At 34.3% G+C, this 22,970-nt stretch overlaps 1 protein-coding gene across 2 annotated transcripts in view; it reads right to left on the reverse strand.

Annotated features, from left to right (window-relative positions):
- LOC150102187 (mitogen-activated protein kinase-binding protein 1-like) overlaps positions 1–22,970 on the reverse strand; it is a 344,972-nt gene that overhangs the window by 206,438 nt on the left and 115,564 nt on the right. For both annotated transcript variants that reach the window (XM_090398639.1, XM_090398638.1), the window contains exons 10-12: positions 17,187–17,259; positions 8,688–8,801; positions 8,425–8,571 (exon numbers count right to left, since the gene is read on the reverse strand). In XM_090398639.1, coding sequence (XP_090254765.1) covers positions 8,425–8,571; positions 8,688–8,801; positions 17,187–17,259 — 334 coding nt within the window. The remainder of the gene's footprint in view (positions 1–8,424; positions 8,572–8,687; positions 8,802–17,186; positions 17,260–22,970) is intronic.

Consider the following 22,970-nt stretch of genomic DNA (forward strand, 5'->3'; position numbering starts at 1 on the left):
CAGGAATTTGATGATGATGATGAGAAACAGCTGAAAAATCATGGGAATATAACAGAGATCTGTATTTAAGTTTTGTAGATCTGGAAAAGGCTTATGACAAGGTGCCAAGAGAGAAACTATTTGAAATGCTACGGTTATATGGTGTCAATGGGGCATTATATCAAACAAGGAAGTACGAGAAGGTGGTTTAATGTTAAATCTGGTGTCAGACAAGGATTTCAGCTACTTAGGCATGATTTGTAGTGAAGATGGGAAATTGAATACGGAAATAGACAACAGAATCAACAAAGCTGGTATAGGAAGACAACTGAATAAATTTATATGGAATAAGAGAGAAATTAGTTGGAACACAAAATTATCTGTATACAAGACAGTGTTCAAACCAATTTTAACTTACGGATCTGAGAGTTGGGTTAAATAAAACACTTGAACCAAGGACTAGAGACCGCAGATATGAGAGTGCTGAGAAAGATTAGAGACATGAACAGATGGCATCAATGGCAATATCATATTAAAAATGAGGATATTAGGAAAGAACTTAACATTGTTACATCCAGGAATGTGCTAATCTCAGGTGGCATGGTCACTTAAACAGAAAGGAAAAATTAGCAAAACAAGTGTTCTCTGCTGGGTTGGCAGCAAAACGACCCAGAGGAAGACCATGATATAGGTGGATTGATACGGTACAAAGTGCCTTGGAAGATAGAAATATAAGATCTGATAATGTTGGAGTCTTGACAGGTAATAGATTGATTTAGAGGAAAATTGTAGATAGGAAGTCAGTAATGATGTAATTTTTCATGTAGTACTATCATATCCTGTAAACCCCTAAAGGTATATATCATGAATTTGATGATGATGAAATTTTTCATTCTGTCTCCTGTGCTTTTAAGAATGCACATTTGTTATTTCTCACGACTACCGTGAACACTAATCAAAAAGGCCTTCCATTCATATAACTTTTATCTTTACATTTTGAGAAGAATTGGCGATTTATTAATGAGATTAAATTAACAAAACATAAAAAGTTTCATCTTAAGCACTCAACTGAAAATAAACTAAAATGAAATATATATGTACATTAAGTGAATGAAATATTTTTAGTTTTCTGAGACCTTTTATTTTCTGTCTTTCTACAAATGATTTTCAGTTTGGCTAGCATTTTTGATGATATTTCATTATATCAGTATGGGTTCCACTTTATCTTTGGTACATTCCAGTACTGCAGATGGTGCTTCATTTATAGAATAACTTTTTTTTTTTTTTTACTAAATTATCAGTATTAAAAAAAAAACTAGGATTAGTATTGCAAAATATAAAAATGTTAATATAATAATTTCTGGTATCATGTGTGTGTGTGTGCATGCAAGTGTTCTTTGCAACGCAGATTACAATTTTAAGGTATATAATGAATTATATCTTAAAATTGTAATTATACCTAGGTCAGCATTAAGTCCGTTCCTGTTTAATATTGTGATGGAGGTGGTGATGGAAGAGGTGAGAGAAGGCACGCCTTGGATTATGCTGTATGCAGATGACATCGTGCTGTGTGCAGAATCAAGAGAAGAAGTGGCAGCTAAACTGGAAAGTTGGAGGAAAATATTGGAAGAGAGAAGTATGAGACTGAGCAGAGGTAAGACAGAGTATATGTGTTGCAAAGTGGATGTCAGCCAGGAGACAGATCTAGAGCTGGAAGGAAATGTCATCAGGAAAGTCAGTGACTTTAGATACTTAGGTTCAACAATGAAAGAGGATGGTGAGGCTGAGAAGAAAGTGGGATGCAGGATACAAGCAGGATGGAGGAACTGGAGAGATGACTGGAGTGCTCTGCGATAAGAGGATACCGATCAATCTTAAAGGCAAAATCTACAGGACAGTAGTGAGACCAGCTATGACGTATGCTATGGAAACTGTGGCCCTGAGGAAAAATAACATCAGCAGGATGGAGGTAGTAGAGATGAGAATGCTTGGGTGGATGTGCAGTGTGACCAGAAAGGATCGTCTGAGAAATGATTGTGTAAGGGGAACGGTGAAAGTTACGAACTTAGGAGCAAAGATGCAGGAGGCAAGGTTGAGATAGTTTGGTCATGCGATGAGGAGGGAGGAAGAGCATGTGGGAAGAAAGGTCATACAAATGGATGTGCAGGGGAAGAGGAAGCGTGGACGGCCAAAGAAGACATGGAGGGAGATGGTGGAGAACTTGAGGATGAAGAACTTGGATGTGACTACAGCCCAAGACAGGAGGTTGTGGAGGAGACTCACCACAAACAGCAACCCTACTTAAGTGGGAAAAGCTGCAGAAGAAGAAGAATGAATATGAACATTTTATAGTCATAATGAGGTCTTTCAACAGGACTGCTTAGATTTGCAACCTTGACAGTACTTCTAGAAGATATCAAAAGAATTTTTAGTATTCATTGCAGTTAACAGAGGTGATCATATAAATCACCTCTGTTATATATATATATATACACACACACACACACACGTTGTTATTGTTGTCGTCGAGTCTATTGACAAGCTTCCAGATATGACCGTGAGCCTGCAGAACTACTCTGCAATCTGTTGAACTTTGATGGAGTAAAGCTTTTCTTTATTCCACCCCAGAGTGGCAGTTTGCTTATTTCAATAGACAAGTGCCTCTAAGTTGATCTGTTTTCTAATTTCATGATCATGTTGTAAAGTAGCGATCCCTTTAGTCTAGATTTTCTTGTCCAGACATCGAAAGTCCTGAGTGAGATGTGATTCTGCTGTTCGCAGTAGATTCTGTTAGTGAATTCAACTGTGGAGAGTTTTCTGCAGTCTTCTAGTATGTGAAGTCCACACTTGCTGAGCTTTTAAATTATTTGTGGATGAGACTGCACCTATAATAATTTTTGCTGCTCTTGATTGTACTCTGTCAAGTTGTTCTTTTGAGCTAGTAGAAGCTGGAGCCCAGATGGATGAGGCATATTCCATAGTGGGTTGTATGAGTGCTGTATATGTAGTTTTGAGTGTCTTTGGTTTTGCACCCCACTTTGTTCTGCAAAGCCTTTTGATGATATTAACCTTTTTTTTTGAGAGCTTTATTAGATATATTTGTAAAATGAACTGTAAATCTCAATTCAATATCCAGGCCTAAGTATTTTGGAGACACTGTTTTTCCTATTTTGGTATTATATATTTTGATTTGGAGCCTCCGTAGCTCAGTCGGTATAGACAAAGTCCTTTGGTCAGAAAGACCTGGATTCGATACTTGTCTGTGACGTGAGAAACCTTTATCTGGTCTCTTTCGGCGAAAGGTGAGTTAGCCAGTCTCATACAGAGGTAGGGTTTTTCCCACCTGGAAACTCAGGTTTTTCATTCCCCAGAATAGGCAAACCTGTCCTGTGAACACGTGCATCTACAGACATAGGACGCACCGGGAGGCATAGGGCTAACCACCTTATCCTTGAATTATGGTGCAGTTGCAACCTTCCATGAGGTTGTTATTATGTCTATTTTTTCTATCAGTGGAGAAGATACTCAGTTTTGTTTTTTCCTGGTTTATCTGTAATTTAAGTTCCTTCACATCTTTCTAAGCCTTGCGATTTATTTAGGACTTATTCAGATTGTTGAGGATTACTGCTTGTGCCAGATTGCTATATCATCTGAATAGCATATATATATCATAAATTTTAGATATTAGGATGTAAATTTAAAAAATGGTTTGCAAAAAAGGGGTCAAAATTGCTTTACAATATTGGAATGTAAATATAGGATACTTATATGTGAATTCTACACAAGGGCTATTAGCCTATCACACCTTACTATCAGTATACTATGGGTGGACTAAGAATTATATGATATGGAAACTTTGTTCTAGAAACCAAACATCTAACTTTTTCAAGGTCTTCATTAAATAGGGTGGAAGATAAAGCCACAGCTTGTTAGCTAGAGGGTAGATATGCTCTTCAGCCAACAAGGCCAGCACTGATGTTACTATATTTTATGCTTTTTTGTTTGTGCAAAAATAAGACTCTTAGTCATGTCCGGACAATTCATCACAGGGAAAATTCATCGCGCAAACTATTTATCACTGAAAATGTTATTCGCTAGAAAACTGAAATGATATTGCATTGATACCAATATATGAAAAGCAAATGCAGTGCAAGATAAATTTCACAAAATATAATTTTATATATATATATATATATATATATCTATGTATTAGTCTATGGTTAGCCAAGTGGCTGGTGGCTTCACAACCATATGCCTGAGAAAGGAGTGTCCTGGATTCGATTTCCGTCGCTGACATGAGGAGCTTAAGATCTTTCTCAGACATAGCCAAGTTAGCGGTCTTGGGCGAGGACTGAAGGGTTTTTCTCCCCAGTTTATATGGGATTTTTCCTCCCGCAAGCAGGTAAACTGGCCTTGATAACGTAACGCTTCTACAGACATAGGATACACTTGGAGGCTTAGGCCAACCACCTTATCCTTGTATAATGGTTGCAGTTATAAGGAATAGAAACCCTCGACACCGTAAAGGTAAACGAGGGATAGATCTATGTATTATTTATTTAGATTTTCATAATATTTTTTATTCTTATACAGTGAAAGTAATATTTTATTGATTGGTGAGTTTTCTAATTTCTGTTTTGTCTTAAAATGGTATAAATATTCTTTCTTAATTTGATACTATAGATTTTGTTGATGGAATATTAATATTTACAAAATTATAACTGCAACTGTTACATCAGGATAAGGTGGTTGGCCCTATGCCTCCCAGTGTATCCTATGTCTGTAGAAGCGTTACCTTCTCAGGGCCAGTTTGCTGTTTGCTTGGGGGAAGAAAAACCCTGCAGTCCTCACCCAAGACCAGCAAACTTGATTATGTCTGAGAAAGATCATACATTCCTCACGTCAGCAAAGGGAATCGAATCCAGTAACAAATTCCTTTCCCAGGCATATGGTTGTGAAACATCCAGCCACTTGGCTAACCGTGCAGACTAATACATAGATACATATAAAATTATATTTTGTGAAATTTATCTTGCACTGTATTTACTTTCTATATATATCAGTATCAATGCAATTCATTTCAGTTTTCTAGCGAATAACATTTTCAACAATCAATAGTTTGCGCGATGAATTTTTCTGAGATGAATTATCCTTGCGATGAATTGTCCCTGTGCCGAATTGTCTATAATGAATTGTCCATTTGATGAATTTTCTGATGAATTGTCCGTGAACCTTTTAGTGGAGAAACAAAGATATTCACAGTATTTTATTTATGGCAAAATATAAGGGATAAAATATGCCACTCAAGCATTGCTACTGAGACTAAGCAAGTTGAGAGTAAAATAAACTGCTTACTGCAGATAGCAGAAGTCAATCAGACAAAAAATATACAATGTATGGATGCCATTTTGGTAAGACTTTATATACAGGGCGATCAAAATTAAAGTATCTTGTTTAAAGTCTTGTGGAACACCATTAAGTGATCCAAATGCTGCAAAACTTTGCAGAAATACATTGTGCATCATGAAGAAGCGATATCTGGGGGGGGGGGGGGGGAATGGTTCCAAAATTCATCATCAAGGTTATTATAAATACTTAATACTTGGAATTTGGATATCACACAACTCAGCAGGTGCCAGAAGAAAGGTTTAAAAACGTGGACACAGGATTTTTCCTTTCATTTTGATTGTTAATACCAAAGAAATTTTTCAATACATTGGGAGAGTATGGGGAAAACAAGGGGTCACACTTGGAAGCTGTCTAAGAGTATGGATAGTAAGGGTGTGCAGATTAGATTCTTTTCTTGGAGAGTGACAAATAAGTGGAATGGATTGCCTAGGGATGGTTGTGAGCATCTCAACAATGAATGGGTTTAAGGAGATTATGAGAGGTATTGTGTTAACGAACAGAATTGGTCTCCCGCAACGAATCTTTTGAATCCATGGCATACCCATATAAATAATAATAATAATTTATGATTTATGATCTCTTGAGTTTTAGCTTTGCTAATATTTTGTGAACTGGTTGGCCAAGTGGACTTGCCAACTAACGCATTGGGTTCATGGACATGGATCTTTATGACTGTCTTTAGATGGGAAATTAATTTCATTGCCATCTCCTGTTTATTGGAGACCAGAAGTGGCATGGAAAAATGTTGGACAGAATTGGTCTCCTGCAATGAGTCTTTTGACTCCATGGTGTACCCATATAAATAATAAGAATAATTTATGATCTCTTGAGCTTTGACTTTGCTAGTATTTTTGCTATAACTGGTTGGCCAAGTGGACTTGCCAATTAATGGATATTTATGACTGTCCTTAAATATAAAATTAATTTCATTACCATCTCCTGTTTACTGGAGACCAGAAGTGGCCTGGAAAAATGCTGTGTTTGGTCCATGTTTTGTGTTTTTACATAATTCAGAAACTCTGGAGCAGCAGAGTGTCTGAATAAAATAAAACAACAGTTATCCAAAAAGGCTGATGTTAAATGATTGTCAGTAAACCATTGTTTACTGCCTCATGTGCGTTTAATTTCTGACACTTATTAAAAACCAGACAGATCACTTTCAGATTAGGTTCATACCATGACTATCATTTAAGTATCACTGGGTTTTTTTTTTGTTTTTTTATATGTTTATTAACCTTAAAAACAATACTAAATAAAATAACTATACAAACATAATTTTTACATGAAGAAAATTGTTAGAGAATATACTTTCTTTTTCAGACTCACAAAAAGGCAAATGAAACAAATTGCTTTACTAGTCCTCTCTAGAATTAAACAACCAAAGCTTTTCACTACAGCCTGTAAACAACTAACAAAAGAAACACATTCTTTTTAGTAATCCTCTCTATGATTTTAATAATCCCTAATGCATTTTAATGCAACCAGTTCCAATACCTTTGTAAGTTGAGTACAAACAAATCTTGGGAACATTTACCTCACTACACAATGGAGAATATACATTAGAATAAACTGTTTGTTCTACAGTTCTCAACACAATCCTCATTACATGTATTCAGTTCTCAACCTTAACTGAATAAGTTTTCTTCTAATCTTCAGTATTCTGTAATGCACATGCTATTACAAAGAACACTTTAGAAGAAACACATAAATTGTTCCATCTTCCTTTCATCCTATGATAGGAATAAATAGGGTTATTATAATAAACAAACAGCAGATATACCTTGCGCTGGAACTTGCTTTTTACAAACTTGAGCTATGACTGTTTTTACTTACAACAAAAACTTCTATAGGTCTCCGAATAACTCTTTCTCTTCAACTCTGGCTACCTCATAACCACACGTTACTTCGCCATGAGTTTCTCTTATCTGAACATGCATATGGCAGATAAATCTCTCTGATATTGGCCAAAATACAGCGCAGCACTTGAACTTGGTATATTTTCAAGCCCATTTGCTGCATCTTTGCTGCCATTATGCAACATTGCCAAAGTTAAGAATACATCATAACATACGATTTTAACATTTTACAAATGAAATGCATAACATTAATTCTCTTTAAAGACAATTGAATTTAATTATAATATTAAACTGAATCTCACAACAGAGTATTAAAATACTATTACATTACAGTAAATGGATGTTGGGTGTGGGGGAGGGGGGATATACATTTTAACCATTTCTTTCCAATTCTTTTATTAAGATTGGTTAATTACAAAGTCACTAATTAAAAAAATAAAAATGTGGTATATCTGAATGAAACTCATCAGATACTCCACACTGACCTGGTTGAATTTTTTTTACGTATAAATAATTACTTTCGGTGCATGGTGTGAACTTGCCACTTTCCTTACTGGGGGCTCAGCGGCTTGAAAAAGTTTCATGGTTGGTCTCTATAGTAAGATTTTTTGAAGTACGTAAAAAATATGTAGAAATATAAAACATATATATATATATAAAATAATAAAATAAAAAAACCTTTGCCTATCCAAGGTACTCAATTGTGGAAAAGTTTAACAACTTTTTGTGGGTAGGAGACACAAAAAAAAAATAAATTGAAATCAAATCTGAGCTTTTTAAAGCTATCACTCTAGCCTTGAGAAATGGTCCTGATCGTAACAGAAATTACGTTATTCATATTGCTAGTTTGTGCTTATGCATTATTAACAAATGTTAATGCATAGGCACAATTTAGGAATATGAATTACAACATTCTGAAGCTGTACATGTTGCATTCTTTGCTTGCAAGACCTTGCATGCAAATAATGCATTATATCTTGCATGTTTTCTTTACTTACATGAAAATATTTCTTAAGGTTTAAGTTAGTTGAATTTCCTGAGGACATTAGCTATACATACAAACACACACACACACACACACACACACACACACACACACACACACACACACACATATAGAATTATTACCAAATATTCCTCTAATATTAAAAACAAAACAAAACTAGAAGATAAAACTTACTGCACTATAAATATTTCTGTGATATGTGGGATTTTGGTTGATATTTGATTCTAAGTTCCAAAAACGAATAGTATCATCACTAGAACAAGTCAAAAATGTTCCTTCAGGTAGCACTTTATGGTGACTATTTGATAGCTCAGGATACATCTATAAAATAAAACATCACTTTCTTTTTTTTCATACAGAATAAAAAAATAAATAAATAAATTTGCATAAAATTGCATATACCTATCCTCAACTTAAAAAGTTATTGCAATAATTACCTCAATACCCCAGATACAAGCACTATGAAAGAGAAAGGAATGAGATTTTCCAACTTTTTTCAAGTCTTTTACATCCCATATATAAAAACTATGATCATTATATACACAAGAAACCTGCAATAGAGGGAAAAATTATGTGATATGAAATATGTTATTAAAAAATTCCATACATTGATTATATAAGCATGCTACTGGTCATTTTATCCAATTTCACTAAATATAAAATAAATTTCTTGCTTCCTTATTTATGTCAAGAAAACTGCTTGCCATTATCTGAGGCCAAAACATCATCAACAATATAATAAATCACAATTAATTATGACTAAGATAAGGCAATGCAACATATAATATGAAGTGGATCCCAAACCCCTGTTTGTTAATTCTAATATAAAAAGCACATAATGACTACTTAGTTCTGATAAATCTAAAGTCCACAAGACTGTAGTCACTTGGAAGGAAGAGGGGGATCCATTGCTTACCTAAATGTTTCCATTATGACATTTAATATACTCTGGATTTTTTTTTTTCATAAAAAAAAAATCAGTTTTTCATCAGTTTTAATCAAAACTGATCAAAATGATAATTTGCCAAATCAATGGCAAATTATAATTTTAATACCCCAATCAAATAGTCACTAACTTTTCTCAAAGTGAGCAATGTGAAGAACCACAATGCGCACTTTTATATGCACAAAACCTATCATACCTCTCCTAAAACTAATTTACTGTTAGGGAACTAATGACTAATTCAGGAAATCCATGGTACTCATTCACCACTAGCCATGCAAATTTGGTCTGCATACTAACCACATTCTTACACAATTTCCATAGATGGCCCCAGTTCTTTGACTATTTGTCACATATCGAAAAATTTCTTTTGCATCAATTTTATAAATACCCTCCTTCAATATCTTAAAAGTTTCAATGATGTCCCTTCTTTTCTGCCTATCAACTAAATTTTGTAACCCACAAACCTTCCACCTTCCTCATAGGCAGAATTCCACAGACCTGTCACCAGCTTAAATACTCATCTCTGAATCTTCTCTACCACCTCCTGGTCCCGAAGAAATGCAGGTGACCAAATCTGTGCACAGTAGCACAAGATGCGGCCAAGTCAGCCTTATAAAGGCTATGACTTGGCTTCCTATCTTTACTTATAGCAGTTCCAGTTATTAAAAAAACTGTCAGCTGTGCTATTGTTTATATTATCTCTGTAAATTGGTTTGTATACTCCAAGTGTTTATTAATTACACAAGGGTTCAATTCCAATTGGCGCAATGACTTAACTATTTCTTTTAGAATCTGGAAAACTGACTCAAGACCAAATAAAAAATATATATACATTTAATGAAACTAAAACAATATACACACTTTAAATAAAATTACATAACAAAAATTTTGTATTAAAAATTTTATATTATAATTGTATTATTACAAAAATTTTGTATTATAAATATTTTGTAATACAAAAATATTAAAATCATTCATTCTCTAACTCATTTCTATTATTGGATTGTTTAACATATACTTAATCACGTCTACCAGACTAAACACATTGTTTTCACAACAACAAAAATGTTCAGAGTCAGTTTCTTTGTTAGGCCCTTTCCAAAAATATAAAATTTTCTTATTCTGTTCCATGGGATTCTTTTTTCATCTCCCTTATGTAGCATACAATATTATTCCTACTGTCGCACTGAAGTATAAATATTCTTACCTCTTGCAGTTCTTTTTGACAAACAGTTTACTAATTTTTATACCAGAGAAAGAAGTTTCTTCTACTACTTCATAAACAACATATCTAAGTTGAGCTCTTCATGTTAAGCCACTTTACAGTTTCAAATTTCACAAGTTGCTTTTCCCATAGTAACCCGGTGTCCTTAAGACAGAAGATGAAACTTTCCATTCATGGTTTCCTAGAACATTAAATTAGAACACCGACTGCAATATCTTCTTTTATTTACTAAATACTTGTTGACAGCCTCAACGCCTACTAAAGACTCACAATTCTATGATTCCTTTTCGGAATCTTCTATTAATATTCTCCCAACTGTCATGTAAAACTTAAAAATTTCCTAAGAACAAAATTCTCCAGTTGCCATTCTCAAATTAGCTCTCTCTTTTTCCTCGTTACTCCAATACCAAACTCTCTCTCTGCCAGCTATCAATCACCTCAGCGAGCATGCTCACTCCATGTAAATGGCAAGCGAGAAGTTATATATAATGGCTGACATATTGTCTCATTAGCGCAAACAGAATGTCTTCACAAACTACAACAAACATCTCAACACTTAACAATTTCATATTACAACAATAAAAAAAAATTGAAAGTAACACAATTATTAGAATCTAATAAGTACATCAAATTTTCAAATGTTTTATTCATTTTGACAATTTCAATAACAGGCACATTGCAACTACCGATGTAAGTGTTACAAAACCAAAACTAATAATATATTAACATAGAGAAATAATTGTAAAAAAGATTCATAATTATATTTTATGATTAATTTTATATCAATTTCATCTTTCTCTCAAATTTTTAAAATTTTTCTAAATATTTATCTTATATCTAACAAAACATACAATTCTTTTAATTCTGGATCTTAAATAATAAGGAGGTTCTTGCTGATCATTATTTACAATCTATGAATGGGTACAAGTTTCAGAATCATCTGATGATAGAGATAATTCAGAATTTACATCTTCGAATTCATTATATTTATAAATTTCATTTCTCATCATCATCATCAAATTCCTGCCATGTACCCTCAAGGGGTGTACAGGATATGATAGTACTACATGAAAAATTTACACCATTACTAACTTCCTATCTACAATTTTCCTGCAGATCAGTCTGTTACTTGTCAAGACCCCAATATTATCAGATCTCATATTTCTGTTGTCTAAGGCACTTTGTACAGTATCAATCCACCTATATCTTGGTCTTCCTCTGGGTCATTTTCCTGCCAACATGGCAGAGAACACTTGTTTTGCCAATCTTTCCTTGCTCATTCTGTTTAAATGACCATACCACCTGAGATTAGCTCTGCTAACGCATTCCTGGATGCTCACAATGTCAAGTTCTTTTCTAATATCCTCGTTTTTAATATGATATTGCCATTGATGCCATCTGTTCATGCCTCTAATCTTTCTCAGGACTCTCATATCTGTGATCTCTAGTGTTTGGTCAAGTGTTTTACTTCTGATCCAGCTCTCAGATCCATAAGTTAAAATTGGTTTGAACACTGTCTTGTATACAGCTAATTTAGTGTTCCGACTAATTTCTCTCTTATTCAATATGAATTTATTCAATTGACTTCCTAAAATAACAGCTTTGTTGATTTTGTTGTCTATTTCCATAATTATAATAAAATTAGTTTAATCCTTTATCCAAGTGTGAGCAAACAAAGTTTGCACCTGAAGTATCTTCAGGACTAGGGTAAGGTGATACCATACCAGGGCAACTCGTTGCAAAGGTGGAGAAAGCTACCAACACTCCTATCTCAGTATCTCCTATAATGCAAAACACATCTCCTTGCGGATATGTCTAATGTTATGCATTAAGGGAAGGGCCACTACCCATAGGCGTTGCCAAATGCGAATGACCTGCGAATGCTTCTGCCTGGTATTTCCACTAGGGCCTGGCTCCCACTGAAGAGACCTCAATAAAGGTCGAAACTAGTCTGGGTAGTGGCCCTTCCCTTAATGCATAACATTAGACATATCCGCAAGGAGATGTGTTTTGCATTATAGGAGATACTGAGATATGAGTGTTGGTAGCTTTCTCCACCTTTGCAACGAGTTGCCCTGGTATGGTATCACCTTACCCTAGTCCTGAAGATACTTCAGGTGCAAACTTTGTTTGCTCACACTTGGATAAAGGATTAAACTAATTTTATTATACTCTAACCAAGTGAAAAATAAACTTTCAACAACCTTCTCTAAATTCCATAATTAATTTACCATCTTCTCTAAAAATCGTGCCTAAGTAGCTGAAATGTTTTACTTGTTCCACAGGTTCTCCGTTCACAATGGTTGACATTTTCAATGATTCTGCCTTTGTCTTTCATTGTCTTTGTCTTTTTATTGCTGACCTTCATACCATATCTATTACAACAGTTATTTAATTCAGTCAAGGAATCTTGCAGACTCGTAGCGGATTTATTCATAAGTATAACATATTCCGCATAAAGCAAAGAGCTGACATTAACATCTCCAATTTTGATATCATGTTTAATACCACTTTCCTTTATAATGTGATCCATATAGATAATGAATAACAGAGGGGATAATGTACAACCTTGTCTCACACCAGATTTAACATTAAACCATCTTCCTGTACTTCCTTCAATTCTAACTGCTGACTTACAACCCAAATAAAGACTAAGTATTGCTTGATATAATACCCCATTGACAACATATAACTGCAGCGTATTGAATAGCTTCTCTCTTGGCACCTTGTCATATGCCTTTTCCAAATCGACAAAACTCAAATAGAGATCTTTGTTATAATCCCATGATTTCTCCACTATTTGTCGTAAAGAGAAGATCTGATCCTGACAGCCTCTATTTGGACGAAATCCAGCTTGTTCTTCACCAAGCTTTTTTTTTTCTACAATTCTTCTCAACCGTTTCTCAAGTATACTTGCATATATCTTACCAGGAACACTCAGTAGGGGAAATACCTCTGTAATTCTCACATTCAGTTTTATTTCCCTTTTTATATATGGGTACTATGAGAGCTCTACTCCAATCAACGGGAATTCATCCCTCTGTCCAGGCCTTCTGAACTATGCAGTGCAGCCACTGCAAGACTTTTATACCACCACACTTCAGCATTTCTGGTTGAATATCATCTACTCCCACTGCCTTTCCACATTTTAAGCCTTTGATGGCTTTTTCTACTTCAAGTATGGATATGTATTCCTGACTGCATGCCTGGTCAGTGTTTTTTACCACTGTGCTGTCATCACTGCTTGTTTCATTTAGCAGTTTTTCAAAGTAATTACTCCATACTTCAAGGATATGTTTTTCTCACGTTTTCATGTCACCTTTATCATCTCTAATTCCTTTTACAGCACTATTTCCTCCATTCCTAAGCTTCTTCAACAACCTCCAGAATATTTTGCCACCTTCTTGATATTTATTTTCTATATTCTTGCCAAAGTCCTCCCATGACTTTTGTTTAGCTAGTTTTACACAGTGTTTAGCTTTCTTACATTTGTCTCTGTATTCTGTAAGAGTAAAAGCTGACTTATTTGCCAGGAACTTTTGATATGCTTTCTTCTTTTCCTTCACTGCCTCTTTAACTTCCTGTGTCCACCAGGGAGTTCTGATTTTTTTAGCCTTGCACACAACCTCACCACATGCCTCTCTGGCAGAATCAATCAATATTTTCTTCAGAGTTTGCCACTGAATCTCTAAAGTTTGGTTCCTGTTCTCAAACTCATTCATTTTTTCTTCAATAATCTTTGTGTATTTTAGTCGACAGTTCACATCTGAGAGCTGCTCAACTTTTATTCGCTTTAAAACTTTCTTACATGTTATTCTTTTCAATATGAAATTCAATTTTATCCTGCTCAAGACTAAATAGTGATCACTTCCCATTTCAAATCCTCTGTACACTCTAGTGTCCTGTACAAGGGAGAAAACATCACTATCAACAATAACATAGTCAATGAGACTTTTCTTATTCCTTGCCTCTTCTCTCCATGTGAATTTGTGCACATTTTTATGTTGGAACATGGTGTTAGTAATAACCAGTCCATGTCATGAGCAGAAATCCAACAAATATTTGCCATTATTATTAGCTTCGCTCTTTTCTCCAAATTTTCCAAATATATTTTTGTATGTCTCACAATCATTTCCTACTCTGCTATTTAGATTCCCAACAAGGACCAACTTTTCCTTTTTCATTGTGTCAGATGCTTTCTCTAAATCCTCAAAAAATTCCTCCACTTCTACTTTAGTAGAACCTTCTGTGGGACCATAGGCACAAATAAGTCTCATTGTCCAGTTCCCCATTCTGATATTAGCCCACATCACTCTACTTGAGACTGCCTGCCATTCAAGAAGATTTGCCTCATATTTAGTGTTGAATACTATGGCTACTCCTTCTTTTCCTTGATTGTCATTGCCTGAATATAACATTTTGTATTTATTGCTCAGAAAGATCTCACCAGTTTTTGTCTTTTTTTTTTTTCAGACACCCCTATTATGTCGATCTGGTACTTATCTAATTCCTCAGCTAGATCCATTTCTTTGCCATTCAGGCTTCTTATGTTGATAGTACCGATCTTTAACTCTGGTGATGTTGAGTTGGCCTGTTTTTTTTAAGATTTGTTCCAGTAGCTGACTTTTCGCTGTTCACCCTGGTTCTCTGGTGAAAACAACCGGGGGGGGGGGGGTCTTGTTTAACCGGGCGACGCCCTAGCCGGCATGAAATTTTGTCATGTTGTACCATCATTTTGTATATTGGTTTAAGCCAATAACAATACAATTTGGTCGAATAAATCCCAAATTGCCAGCCCATCCTTGTTCGTTCACTATCCAGGTAGATACCCAACAAGGTGCACCACGAGAAGGTGAGGATTGGACATCAGGTCAGAAGCCCTGGTCGGTTCTCTGAATTCCTTTAAAGGATATGTGGAGGTCTCCTCTCAGTTATACAGCTTTGACCCTTATGCACTCCAATTTTGATTTCTGTATGTTTCAAATATTTCACTTAAATTACTTGAATTATGTTCTAAATTTACAGAATTATCACTTTCAGAATCAAATAGTATTTGATTCTGATGGTGATTCTCTAACAGACTGAGATTCTTTATTTTTATTAACTAAATTAGAGGTATTTTCACATTCCTTTGGTTTATTTAATTCTAAGTTAACTAACCTATGATACTCAGCCACTATTTCATCCATGTTAGAATTTTTTTGATTATCATCACTCTTTTGTTGTACATTATCTGAGTTATGTACTATAGAGTTTCTGAAATTTCTTGCATAAGGTTTTGTTTTACCCGAATTTAATTTTCTCCTTTGCTGTGTTTTTGAATTACAAGGCTTGAAACTATTCCCTTTTCTGCTATCTGATTGTGAATGAGATGCACAATTAGTATCAGGAAAACAATCCTCATCTTTCAATATTTTATTCATATTGTTTCCTAACATAATTAAATTTCTACTCCCTAAAAAGTAACTTTTTAACCTATCAGAGTGTATACATTTACAATTTTATTAGGATTTCTGAGATCTTGAATCCTAAAATTTAGAGGAGAACATAGTCCAGAATTCTATATGGACCTGATGCTTTCTTTCCCAATTTTCCTACCCCTTTTATACTAGATTTATCATCAAACAATACTAAATCTTCTAGTGCAAAAGACTTATACTTTCTGAAATGATTGTCTGCTTTTCTGTGAACTTAATTTATTTCACCTACTAACCTATGAGTAGTGGAAATTTATCTACTACTGTTTCTAGATACTCATTTATGTCATTGCCTGTATTAGAAATGACTGAAACAAGTTCATTAGGAAAGATTGGATCAAAACCATATAAAGCAAAAGATGATTTTTCTTTGATAGCAGAATGAAAAGCAGATCTGCATGCAAGATCTGCAGATCATGCATGCATACCATTCACACATACCATTACACTGTTGGTATGTGTGAATGGTACATACCATTACACTGTTGGTGGTAAGGTGTGTAGTAAAAACCTGTTTTGTGAAATCTGTACAGCATTAAAGGCAAAACTGCTTTAATGCTGTACCCTCAGAGATGGGACAAGTTCTGATTTCAACAGATCTCCACTTATGTCTGGCATGTACTTGATTGGTACTACTCACATGTCAGGTTGAAGATTGGGGAAGGGGGAAGACAGAAATCAGAACTCCCTCCTCTGGGAACTAAATATAGCATCAGCTACCACAGGTCCTCAATTAAGTAAAGTGTAATGTTTAAGGGTGCTGAAGATCATCTGCCACTAGTATGTTTAGCATTTCCCCCAACTAGGCATAAAAATTAAATGAAATGATAAGATTAATTAAATGAAAGCAAAGAATTAGTAAAAAAGCTATGCAAATCATCTTTCTTTATAAGATATTTAAAAAAGAAACTTTGATTACTGAAAATTTGACTATTTTTGAGCAACCATAATAAAAACAAGTTGAGCATAAATGCTTATCACCTTTTACTGAACATTATATAACCCTTTAAGACTATTGTTATCATTTGTGAACAACAGTCTTGAGAGTTTGTTGACTTGGTCAACTGACAGAATTATTCATCCTCAGGAATAAATCAGAGTTTAAATGGGATGTATTTTACATGTAGAGGGTGGAACACATTTAAAAAGATTTTCTAGGATAATGTTATTTTGAAATGTGTTTACTTTATGCAGTGCTATAAAGATATACTTTCTTTGAAATTTTATCAATTAAGAATTTTCAGCATCTACAACTCTTGAAATAATAAATTTAATAAGCACATAATACCTTTTTATTTATTTCATCTAAGGCAATAGCTATGGCATCAGGATACCTAGAATTTTTATCATCACTGGAATTCCTATAAAATAAAATTTTTCTACATAACAAAAACATAAAATTACTTGTTAAAACAACAATGTTAAAGTATATATTTTGATGGTGGTTTCATGTTTCATAAGATACTGAGATTTTAATTTTATATTTATTGTCATATTCATGAACATATATCATGAAATATTACTTACAGGTTATTTATAATAGCTCAAAACAATTCAAACTTCATTACTACTCAACTTTGTTTTTAAAAAAAAAAAAAAAAACTGTTTCTATTACCATTTCAGTGTATAATTTGTGCTTAGCCTTCTGTCTTATAAAACACTCCTAATTGAGGGAAGAATGGATTTATATAAGAGTAAGAGCCTACACTTGAATGTGTTTGTATCAGGAGTCTTGAAATTGGTATGACACCTAACACAGAGTCAGGGAAACCAAATTATGATAAGAGGAAAGGTAAAAATTTGTGTATAAAAGTAGCACTGTTATGTAATTTTGTTATTGATGGGATTGGGCATTATCATGGAAATGATTATGAAAAGAGAATAATTTTGTGTTCTTCCAATTCAGACCTATCAAGTATGTGCAAAAATGTCTCCATAAGTAAGGCATTGGATAAGAACAGAGATCTGCAAGTTGCCCAAATGTGTCATGCAGACTACAGACAAGAGTATACACACACAAAAAAAAAAAAAAAAAAGCAGGCAGGTAAATTATTATGTCTGTAAAAAAATTTGTGAGTATCAGAAACAAAGGGGTAGAGTTTGCTGCTTTTGTCAATATGTTGAGACCTCAGATTGTAGGCATTAGTGAGACTTGGCTATAAGAAGCAGACATATTAAGTGTTTATAAAGGATACAGTATTTTTATAGAGGACAGACAGGACAAGAGAGGAGGAGGAGTGTGCAGTTCATGATCCTGGATGACTTGAATCCAGTTAGTAATCAGACCCATGACTGAAATACTAGTAAAAGTTTCAGCGTGGTATGTCTGGTGTGAGGTGAAGTCTCATTAGATCAAATACATAGTGAGGTCTTGTTGCAGATCTAAACGACTAGGTGCTTATGATTAAGAAATACATCATCAAATAAAGATGATGGGTGAGAAATGAGTAATCATAATGTAATGAGGAACTTTCATTATCCAAACATTGATAGTAAAATCTCTATTGGTAAAATGTCATATTATATTGGTAGAATTATGCTAGAAGAAATTTATCAAGTTCGGAGTTTTATTAGAATAGGAAGTAAAAGTTCAAGGATAGCAAAGATTGCAAATACAATCCAGAGGATAATTGCAATGATGAAACAAACCTTCAAACAAACAAAATTATTTATTACTAGTATATTTAATACTAGCAATAAATAATATACTGAAAAGGAAATTAGAAATAAACAGAAATACTTTTATTTAATTCAAAATTTTTAACCAAGCTTGTTGATTATCTTCAGTGCAAGAGGTTGATTGCATAGGAAAGTTACTAGCTTGATAAATGAATGAAAGATGATGTGCAATTTATAGAAAATTGAATCATGAGCAATGAGTTTGCTAATCTCTTTCTCTCCCCCCCCCTTACTATTTTAACCAGGAATTACAGAAGCATTTTGAACAGCACATCCATGAACATCTTTCCATAGGACTCTATTTTATAAGTGATATTTTTGGAGCTGAAAATGCTTCACAATCTTATTTGCACATTTTCTTTAAAAATATTAACTCTGTCCATTAAATGAAACAAATTAATTCTCAAAAGAGAAACCTATAATAGCCTTCTGTTACCTAGCTTCCTTTAGGCTAATTAAATCTAGTAACAGAAGACTATTATTGGTTTATCTTTTGAGAGTAAACCTGCTTCTTTGATGGACTGAGCGGATCAAATGAGGGCACTGCTGCAGCATGTCCTCATGATCCTTTTCAAAAATCAGATACTATTAAAACTCAAACCAGAGTTTTAATAGTATCTGATTAAAAGAGTATACACACTCTTCTATGTAAATCTTTTACAATGAGAACTACAGCATGTTAATGTTTCTCTCACGACTTTAACTCCGAACTCAGAGATAAGATAATACACAATTATAATCTTCATCTTGATCTCCACTAGAAGCTACTCAGAATCCAAAAATTCTGTTAGGCCCAAATATGGTGAAACTCTTTCAGACTACTTAATAGCAGGATAGCAGTTTCACATTGCACAAGGAGATTCACCCACCACCTTCACACATTTACAACATCCAAGCTAACAATGGGATTTGAACCATTGTTAACTTAGATTAGTGGTGAAGTATGAAAAATTGTTAAATGAGATAAGTGGCAACAGAAAAGTAATAGAAAATATTCAAGCAAAATGTAATCAAGAGCACATAACAATATTAACTTATTCAACAACTTCAAGGATCCTCATCCTCTTCTACCTAGCTCACCTTGGGTAAACTGAAAACAATGCACCTACTACTTGTTATATACAGGTGAAATGGGATAATACAATCCCAATCCAAGAAACATCATAAATGATATATCAAATTAAATAATTATGGAAACTGAGCCATTCTGCACATGCCATGGCCACACTACAGCAAACTGAGTGGAAAGACCCCTGGTTTCTTAAAGCAATCTCCTACTCCACAACTCTACTTTAATTATTGATTAGGTCATGACTAATGCTGCTAGCATTTACCATCATCATTGTTATTAATTTCCTTATATGTATCCTCAATGACAGCCCTATGTGATTAATTTTATGTTATTATTAACATCTTATCAACAATTTTCCTCCAAATTAGTCCATTACTTGTCAGCACTCCAATATTTTAACTAACATTTCATTCTTCTAAGGCACTTCTGGCTGAATCAATTCACCTAGACCTTGATCTTCCTCTGGGCCTTTTTCCTGCCATCAAACACCTGTTTGGCTAATCTTTAATCAAGTGCTTTATTTCTAAAACCAAACTCTCAGATCCATAACTTAAAACTGTCTTGTATATTGCTAGTTTAGTGTTTTGGCTAATTTCTCTCTTATTCCATATAAATTTATGTGTCTAAATAGCTGAAATATTTTGCTTGTTCTATAGGCTCTCTATTCAGAATGCACAGAAAGGAGTTGTGGTGACGTTTCAGACTTCACCATGTGCCTCCCTAGCTGAATCAATCAATGTGCTCTTATCTTCAGAGTTTGCCACTAAGACTTTAAGGTTTGGCTTCGTGTTTTCAAACTGTTCCATTTTTTTTTCAAAAATGTTTGCATAGTTGAGTGTACAGTTTACCTGTAAAAGCTGCTCAACTTTAATTCTTTTTAAAATTTTCTTATGTACTGCTCTTTTCAAGGTGGCATTCATTTTTATCCTACTTCACACTAAGTAATGGTCACTTCCAATTTCAATTCCTTTATACACTCTTGTATCCTGAACCAGCATGAAGATATCATCACTATGAACAACGACATAGACAATGAAGCTTTTGTCATTTCTTGCATCTTCTCTCCAATGTGAACTTGTGAATACCTTAATGTTGGAACATGGTGTTAATAATGATCAGCAAATTTAGTGCTCCTGTAAAGTTGGTGACTTTTGTCTCTGTTTTTATTGTGTTTTTCCTTAGAAAATTAGTATTTTGTAGTATACTAGTGTAGATTTTAGTGTTTTATAGTATATTTAGTATTTTATTAAGATATTTCAATATTTAGTATACATTTAAAATGGCGCCAAAAAAGGGCAAGAAATGTAATGTTAAAAAAAACACCGCAGGCGAGAACAAGATGGTTGGCCCTGTTAATGAGGTTATTGTACACATGGAGGAGGTTAACGAAAATCAATTAACTGCCAAATTAAAAGTTAGAGAGATGATGAGGGAATTGCAAAAAGTTGAAAGGTGTTTAAATGAGCATAGGGAGAAAAAGAAAATGAACACGAAAATAAGAAACAATAAAGCAAGGAAATAACGGAAATCAGGTGAGTGACGTTGTTACTAAAAAGAAAGAAGTTATTTGGTATGGTGACTCTATAATAAAACATGCTATAGATGAAAGAGTTATAACATCGAGTTTTCCTGGAGCAAAAATTAAAAATATAACACAAGCAATTCAAAAACAGAAAAGAAAAGTAAATGAAATTGTAGTTGTGGTAGGTACTAACGATTTAACTGGTGATAAGTTCAGTATGAGAGAGGACATGAAAAGGTTGTTGGAAGAGGCAAGAGTGAAGAGTGAGAAAGTGAAAATCGTTAGCATTTCACCATGCTATGATAAAAATGAATTAAGAAGAGCTATGATGGCAAATGATTCCATGCATAAGCTGTGTAAAAGGAATGGATGCGAGTTTCTGGATGTGTGGAGTGAGTTTGAGGGAAGACTGGATTTGTATTAGAGGGATGGCCTACACCTGAATGTGTTTGGTATCAGGAGTCTGGAAAAACTAATAACTGGTATGAGATCTAACACAGAGAGTCAGGGAAACTAAATTATAAAGGGAGGAACGGTGTGAATGTGAGTGCAAGTGCGACAATGATATATAACTGTGTTAATGATGGGAATGGGCTTTGTCATGAAAATGTTGACGAGGAAAGAACAATTTCAGGTTTGTGTTTGTCTGGTTTGGAGCCATCAAATGTGTGCAAAGATGTCTACATGTGTAAGGCATTAGAGAATAGAGATATGCAAGTTTTCCAACTGTGTCAGGCAGACTGCAGAAAAGACAAACAAGCAGGTAGATTATTATGTCTGTACACGAATACTAAGAGTATCAGAAACATAGGGATGGAGTTTGTTGCCTTAGTCAATATGTTGTGACCTCAGATTGTAGGTATTAGTGAATCAGATCTACTAACTGGTATTGAGTGTAAAGGGTACAGTATTTTTTAAGAAGGATAGAGATGATAGGAGAGGATGGGGTGTGCTGCTAATGATATCAGATGACTTCAATCCAGTTAGAGTTGAGTCCTATGACTGTAGTACTACTACTAACAATATTTCATATGGCAATGAGTTTGAAGCCATCTGGTGTGAGGTGGAATCTAACAAGATCAATTACATAGTGGGGTGTTGTTACAGACCTGGTGGATCAGTTGCTAGTGATGAAGAAATGCATTACCAAATAGAAAAGATGAGCACGAAAAGAGTAATCATGATGGGAGACTTTAATTATCCAAATATTGATTGGGTAACAGTAGATTCTCATGAGAAAAATGAAAATACATTTATTGAGCTGTTAAGGGACAACTTCCTCAAGCAGCATGTGACAGAAGGAACTCGAGGTCAAAGAGTGTTAGATTTGATTATAGTGTCAGAGAGTGTTTCAGTTAAAGACATAACTATTCTGCCTCCAGTTGGTAACAGTGATCATGTGGTATCACTTGGGAAGTAACTAAGTTTATGAATGTTCCATTCAGAAAAGGTTACATGCTGAACTACAAAGGAAAAATTATAACCAACTGAGGAGTATACTGAGTTCAGTGGAATGGGATCGGTTGCTGGATGGAAAGAATATCGACAGTGCATGGGAAGCATTTAAACAAGACTTAAATGATGCGATATCAGAATGTGTCCTGAGAGTTCGAAGAATAAATAGAATAGGAGTCAAATGGATGTGTAATCTTATTAAGCAAGAAATTCGTAAGAAAAGGACAATGTGGAAGAAATACTGTTTGCATAAGGATGACGTCCGTTATGAACATTATAAGAAGCAGTCTAGAATAGTCACAACTGTTGTACGTAAAGCAAAGTCTGAGTATGAAAAGAAACTG

This window comes from Typopeltis vanoorti, chromosome 10 (assembly GCF_054136105.1).
Source record: "Typopeltis vanoorti isolate ZY-2024b chromosome 10, IOZ_Tvanoo_1.0, whole genome shotgun sequence".
NCBI classification, from domain to species: Eukaryota; Metazoa; Arthropoda; class Arachnida; order Uropygi; family Thelyphonidae; genus Typopeltis; species Typopeltis vanoorti.